The sequence below is a fragment of the Notothenia rossii genome, assembly GCF_949606895.1.
Source record: "Notothenia rossii genome assembly, chromosome: 5".
In the NCBI taxonomy this organism is placed as follows: domain Eukaryota; kingdom Metazoa; phylum Chordata; class Actinopteri; order Perciformes; family Nototheniidae; genus Notothenia; species Notothenia rossii.
Genome location: NC_136903.1, coordinates 73,699,401 through 73,707,032, shown reverse-complemented (window position 1 = coordinate 73,707,032; position 7,632 = coordinate 73,699,401). Strand labels below are relative to the sequence as shown.

At 42.0% G+C, this 7,632-nt stretch overlaps 1 protein-coding gene across 1 annotated transcript; it reads right to left on the bottom strand.

Annotated features, from left to right (window-relative positions):
• Positions 1 to 37: 37 nt before the first annotated feature.
• Positions 38 to 7,206, bottom strand: mfap2 (microfibril associated protein 2). The gene is made up of 9 exons (XM_079684323.1): positions 7,099 to 7,206; positions 5,085 to 5,146; positions 3,867 to 3,914; positions 3,438 to 3,464; positions 3,270 to 3,341; positions 3,124 to 3,165; positions 2,951 to 3,038; positions 2,579 to 2,652; positions 38 to 850 (listed from the first exon to the last, which is right to left on the bottom strand). Exons 2-9 carry the CDS (start codon positions 5,113 to 5,115, stop codon positions 747 to 749), a joined length of 486 nt encoding a protein of 161 aa, XP_079540449.1. The 5' UTR covers positions 5,116 to 5,146; positions 7,099 to 7,206; the 3' UTR covers positions 38 to 746.
• Positions 7,207 to 7,632: the final 426 nt, after the last annotated feature.

Sequence of the window (7,632 nt, the reverse complement as noted above, 5' to 3'; positions counted from 1 at the left end):
AATTACAGCGATGACTCAATCACACACATTGAACAGATGTAGTAAAAAAAGTTTATTTTTTTTCTCAGTCTTTATAGTGACTGTTTTCTGCCAGTTTTACAAAGTAGTAGTACAGAGGCCGTTTGTGAGATGCCTTTTGAACGCACTTGTTGCCACTGAAGTATTTGTTTGTAAGCTTGCTGCTCGGTTGCCAAGCACAGATCCAGGTGGCAGTAGTACAAACACTGAGGTCTCTCAACATGCATCTCATGATCTACCATGGCTGGATATTCATTCGTTTTTCTGATGTCAGTGCACAGGGGCCCCCACTGATGGGTTGCTCATCATGAGACTGCTTTTCCACACAAGTACAGTAACATACCAACAAACACAAAGCATGAGATTAATACGGTACAATATGCCAAAAACAAATAGAAATAAGATGTTCCGCAGTCTTATGTGCATCTCTAATCGTTTTTATAGCACCAGTGTGATGATGTTATAGCACCAGCAATTTATACAATCATCAATGTTCTTTGGAGTATATTCATCCATACACACAGGATCTACTGGGCACACATACATAGTAATAGACAAAGATAAACACAATAAAAAAGTGCTTTTCGCACAGGAGTAATAATTGGTAGGCCTACAGGAAAGAGTCAGAAGGTAAAGTCAGGAGAAAGTGGGAGAAGGAAGAAGATAAGGAGGGGTTGAAGAAGAAGTGGCAGTATCTGGGCAGGTAGTGTCCCTGATCTCTGAATCCATCAGCAGCCACCGCAGCTCTTCCCGCAGCTTCCTCCTATCGATGAGCACTGACCGCTCAGCGCCGCCACGCCGCAGCGAGAGAACTGATCACGACACATGTCCGCTAAACACAGAGACCCAGAGTTAAGAAGGAAACATATCTATTCTTCTAAAAGCAAGACCTAAAATAACAAAAAAGTCTTAAAGGTCCCCTATTATTCTGTTTTTCATCAATATATTATAGGTCTCAGATATATACAAAACATGTCTCTGAAGTGTTTGGCTCGAAATACCAAACGGGATCCCATAAACCCCTCTGTTTCAGCCCTGTTTCAAAAGGGCTAATTGTGTGTCTGTAGCTTTAGATGAAAATAAGGCTCCACTCCCAACACTCCTCTGAGAGATATTTGGTTAAAAATAACACAATGGTGCTCTAGTGGCCCTTTCACACCAACGCGGTTCTAGGGCCGGTTCGGAGCTAGAGCCTGATAAGCACCGTTTTGTCCTGTTCACACCGCAGCGGAGCCAGCTCTAAGCACCGAAAACCGGTGCTTACCAAGCACCGAAAACCGGTGCTTACCAAGCACCAAAACATTGTCGGTCTAGAAGCAAGAACCGCATACGTCACGCTTACGGCGGGGGCAGGGGCGGGATCAACCTGAGCAATAACAGTTTATGGCGAGTAGGCTTACGGCAAATGAAAGTTGTAACAAGCAGTAGCGCTGACCAAAGTGACTAGAACGCAACCACACACTTATTTTTAAAAAACACACTTTATAAAGGTTGTCATGTCCGACTACCACAAGTAGAATCAAATACGCCGGTAAAATGTGCCTGTAGAAAACGGCTTATTCCACAATAGGATAGTAACAAGTAGTCAAGATAGTCAGTTTAGCTTCGGTTGCTATGCTAACATCACCCATTTTATACCAGAGAAACTTTCATAACAGCGCTGTGATGCCAAACAGCGGGCAGCACTGCAGCGGTCGGTAAATGCCGCTGAAACACATTAATAAACAATTAACCACGGCACTCTGGAAAAAAGTATAAGGGTTGAGAAGTAGCTATTTAATTGTATCTGGCTTCGTATGATTAAAAGCAACACGATCATCGACCCAACGCGGTTGGGGAGAAAATCAGCGACGTAAACAGTGATGTCATGACGCAGCCGCGGCAGCACCAGTCGGGCTCTGGGCGGTGTGAACAAAAGGAGTCTGAAAAGAACCAGAAAAGCTCTAGCACGGAGCTAGAACGGGAACCGCGTTGGTGTCAAAGGGGCATAGGAGGAGATTCAGGAGATAAGGTGGGGGGTGTTATCTTGGTTAGTTATTGGCTAATGGTTACACAAGCCAAACAATTGTTTTGACATCATAAAGTGGGCAAAATCTGATCAGCTGATTTTCAGACAGGTTTTTATATAAATGGATCAGGACAAAAAGAGAGAGAATCTTTTTTCCGGAAACTTTCAGAATCTCTTTAGAAAGAGGGGACACATGTTGATGTGTAAAAGACATGAAAAAGTGGATTTTTCATAATAGGTGACCTTTAAAAGTTTTAAAATCTATGCATTTCCAAATGTATGGGGTAAGAGTATTATGTTTTGTTTGAATGTAAGACAAACAAACCTTGTTGAGAATAGAAAGAACAGCCAAAACATCTGACTATGTTCAAGCCTTCCATTACTGCAGACCGATAAACCCAGGATGATAGAGGGAGGCTGTGCTAAATGTCTGTTCTGCTTGTTTAGCTTTGTACTTGTTTATACTTCATACCAAGATTTGGTCTACAGTAAATAAATCAGATTCTACAATTACAAGTGTCAAACACAAAGAAAGCATAACTCTGAACGCACCTCTGAGTAGCTCTTCATGTGCACACACAGTCCTCACGCAAACCTCTTTGTTGATGACGTACACCCGTCGCAAGCTTAATGGAAACAAAAGCAGAGGTCAACTATTACACTGGAAATATAAAAGCAACAATAACTTGATCAGGTATTATCCATATCCTATCTAAACCATACTGTTTTTCCAGCAATCTCACATACACCATATTGGCAAAATTACCAAATAGATCAAAGTGCACCAATAAAAAAGGTAAACAGTGACTTTTGAGCTCTCTGTTTGAAGCTGTTTTGAAAAGATTGTTTTAGGTATTTGAATGAATTTGTGATTTTTGGAGATTTCGTAGAAGTAGATTCAATAGTTTGGATTTAAGTGCTTACCTGTAGAAGCAGAGGCTGTTCAGGCACTGCTTGCATGGCTTGTGAACAGAGTAGAGTCTGGTGCAGGGATACTGCTCCTCTCTGCAGTCTGGAAATCAAACCAGCAAAATCATCATTATGTGATTTAAACTAAACAACTGATTTATCGCTCATCCTTTCTCAAGTTTTCTTACCAAGTGGGCCAGGCTCTGTGGGCTCTGTCTCCAGATCGGAGTCTGATGTTCACATGGAAAAGAGATTTGCAAATGAGTTCAAAAAGAAATACAAACGCATGATATATCCTGATCCTGACAAGAGGAGGGTCAAGCAGATATAATACCTGGATGAACCACTGGCTGGAGGCGAACCTGCTGCTGGTAGGTTCCAGGAGGAGAGTCAGGATTTTCAGAGTCTGAACAAGAGAAAGAGGAATTTTTCATTTTTTTAAAACACCCATGTTTAGCTACTAGCATCAAGGAACATTCTTAAAAACATAATAATGCTTTACCTGGGAAATAATCCGGCCCATAGTCCTCTGTGAAGCCATGGAACAAGAAGAAGAAGAAGAAGAGAAAATGGTTTAATGGCATCAACATTGTGGAACTAATTACAGGCAGTACTTCACAACAAAAAGCATTGCCCCATAACAAATAAACCACCTGCACGTCAACACTGAACAAAACAAGCCATGTGCAAGGGTGTAATGACTTCATATGCAAGATGTTTGAAAATAATAACGTGTTTACAAAAGTGCTATTTACACTGTGAGCACAGTTGCTGTGTGGGAGGTAAATAACAAAGTGATGAGGAGAGAGATCCTTGAGGCTAGGTGGACACATCAGAGGACATCCAGAGATGGAGAACAGATGTGCGGAGCTGGGATATAAACTGATGGTTAGCTGTAACAATCAAATCGAGATTCTCTTAATGAACTCACCCAGAAAAGGAAAGGGTTCCTGGTACTGAGCCTGGGCGAGCAGCAGGGCTGTTGACATTTCACAAGAATAATCACAAAGATGGGGTGATGAGTGAAGGTCGGCATTTACTCTGAGTACTGTAACTGAGCATCTTGTTTTCTCTTTTTTAGGTACACTTCTACTTTTGCTTTTAAATGTCCATGTTTGAACATTGTACTTTTTCTTATCTTCCTGCCACAAATGGCATTTTCAGTTCTTATGACATAAAACACACCCTTATTTATTTCCATATATTCAATAGAATACACCATTCTTGATCTGTTTGACTGTTGTTAGCCAATGCTTGATATTACGCTTGATATTGCGTAACACTTTGGAGCATGCACCATTTTCCTGTTCCTCCCTTCTGCAGCCACAGTGAGCCAAAGCTACATCAAGACACCAGACCACGAGTGAGTTCTGGTTTGAATTGAGCCATGGTATGTTTTAATTATTACTTTTTTAAAAACAGTTTTTTTGTTTTATGAGATTTTTTTTGTCTTTGAAGGGGTTCATATTAAAGTTTGCTTTGTTAGCCCCCATAGTCATACCAGACCAAGTAATCCTGAAAAAAAAAACCTGAGTGTATTGAACTGAGAAAGTGTTTTTGCTGCCAAATTGTTTTCGGTTTGATTCGATTTGTTTGTTTTTCTGTTTTCAGGATTTAAAATAATGCTGGCCCCAATTTTTGAAGTGTGTTGAATGTGCCAAGGACGAACACTTAAAATGTTGCACAGGATCTGACTCACAAGGCGGATACACACATTACTTTACTTTGCTAAAATTGGTGGCCTTTTAGTTTCTTATGAATTCAACTTTTTATTTCCAAGAGTATGTTTAATTTCTGCTTTCAAAGGTAGCATAGTCTTGCAATAGAGCAAAGCATTACTATTTTCTTTAACTATTTAAGATTGCTTTTAAATTACATTACCTTATGAGAAAGTATGTAAGACAGAGCAAAGCTAGTTATTTCCCCCGTTCACAGTCTTTATGCTAAGCTAAACTAACGGGTAGCTGCTGCTTCAAATATATTCAGCTGTATCAATCTTTTCCTCTAACAATTAGCAGAAGATTTAATACAAGTATTTATGATAATGAATATCCTTTAACTGTAATGGTTGCACCGTTTAGTAATGAATATGAGTTATAATAAGTGATATAGGTGTTCAGGGGCTTCAGTGGTCGGTTGGTGCAGTTACCTGGCATGCAGATGAGTAGGAGGACTCTCATGGTCACTCTGGGAGGTAGACTGACTTTAACCCTGAGGGGGAGATAAGGAGAGAGTTAATAATCAAAACAGAGCAACACAAGGGGAATAAAGAGCTCAGGGCTGGATATTCCTTAACTCTCTCCTCCCCTCTTTTCCCTTGCCCTCCGTAACCTTTCCAACCCCCCACTGTTCTCCCCTCTCTCTGCCCTCCTTCCTCCCCCTCTCACCCTCCACTGGCCCCAAACAGCCACGGCAAGAAAAAGAGGGGGAAAAAAGTCTGACAGCAAGAATGTGGCACGTCTGTCTTCCTAGGAACAATCTCTCTGTTTTCCCACTTTTCCTCACTGCAGCAGACAGTCTTGGGGCTGCATTCCAGGAAAGGAAACAGAGGACCCCTCAACCCCACCCCTCTCCCTGAGTTTTCTTCATCCCTCCCTCCCTCTCTCTGTCTGTCTCCACATCCTTCATTTCCCTTCTGTCACCCTCACTGGTCATTTCCTCGAACCCCCTCCTCCTTTTGCCCCTTTTCTTTCTTCTTCACTCCACAGAGCAAAAGCCTCTCATGTTGAGTGGAAATGACATGTGGACAGAAAAACATGAACAATGACAGCTTCAGGACATCAAAGACATCACTGATAATCCCCCTTTAAGTTAAATTGTCAATGACACTCCGGAAGTCACTTCGGAAAATGTTGCATGCAGCAAAATACATTACCTTAACTTCTTCTAACACTCACTAAACTTTTCCACTTTGTGGAAAGTATGAATGCTTCTCCTTTGCTGCAGCACAGCAGGCTGTTACACACACACACACACACACACACACACACACACACACACACACACACACACACACACACACACACACACACACACACACACACACACACACACACACACACACACACACACACACACACACACACACACACACACACACACACACACACACACACACACACACACACACACACACCATAAAGCAGTTTCTGCTTTTTACACCCTTCCCTGTGGACTTTTTCTCTCCCTGTGACTGCATGCAGATTTCTATTTTTGTAAGGCCACACTGGATACAAAACGTGATTAAAAACAGTTTGCACAATTTCTCCATGTGCAACAGTAAAGCTGTGTGTTTGTGTAGCACACACACACACACACACACACACACACACACACACACACACACACACACACACACACACACACACACACACACACACACACACACACACACACACACACACACACACACATTCTTCTTGTGCATCACAGTGGCTATCGGAAACCATATGTTTTCACAGCACACATCTGGGAGCGATTAACCCCCCCGGCTCTCCCCATTTAGTCCTTCCCTTTCCAGCTAAAGACCCCTTTCCCCCCACCCACAAGCACACACTCTCTCACACACACACACACATTAGTTAGAGTTCCTGAGGACAGCAACATGAGATGCAATGCTGTCATTTTGCTTACTTTAGTTTTTAGGCCACTATGACATGTAACAATAAAATACACATCTAAATCATGCCCTCATCGACCCCAGCCTCTGGAAGCAACTGGTTTGTGTGTGTGTGTGTGTGTGTGTGTGTGTGTGTGTGTGTTTTCCCTCTTGGCACCCTCTCTTTCCATTGTAGTGCCATTCCTGCAGGCTGAGCTGTGAAGTCCCTCCTCCTGCTCCTCTCCAGTGAAAACACAGCACCACATGTCAGCTCTCAACAGCCATTACATACACGCAAATTATCCCACAATTATTCGGTACACATTACGCACACTGCTAAACGCTTTGGATGCTTTAATGTCCTTGGAACAGGGACTGGGCTGCATGCAATCTGTCCGCCATCACCTCACAGCTCCTGATTTTTTTCTTCCATAATAATGAGCACAAATGCAACTCAACTTAAGTCTTCTGAAGTATCAGAACCGAAACATGCACAACATAAAACATATTTAAAAAACATATAAAGTAGATTCAACGATACTACAATTATTTTTCAGTTTCTTACCCAACTTTGCTTCAGTTTGCTCCGACTATCCTCAGCTCTCATGCGTCCTGTGAGTGCAGGAGGACTCGCCACATTGTACCACCCCGCATCTGGAGTCTCCTCCCCGTCCCAGCTCCAGCCCCCGGTCCAAGCACCGACCCCGCAGCCCCAGCAGGCTGACCCGGGACCAGCCGCCGGTCAGGTGCTGAGACCAGACTTACATCTTTACAAAACTCTAATTTTAATCTAGTTTTATTTTTTAATTGTAAGTATTTTCTTTGTTACAAGTTCTTACTGTGATCTGTAGGCTACATATTCTAAATAAAGCAGGAAATCACAATTGCAAACACATTCTAACCTCTGAGAAATCGACTGCTTCCATGAATTATTATTTTTTACTTTGCATGCATTTTTTTCCTACTGTTTGAACTGCATTACCAAAACACACATGCTTTCAGTAGTTACATATTTGTATTATTTGTATAGTTTGAAGAACAGTTGACTCGTAGAGAGATTTTTGGTTTATTGTTGCTTGCTTGTATGTATACACCTATT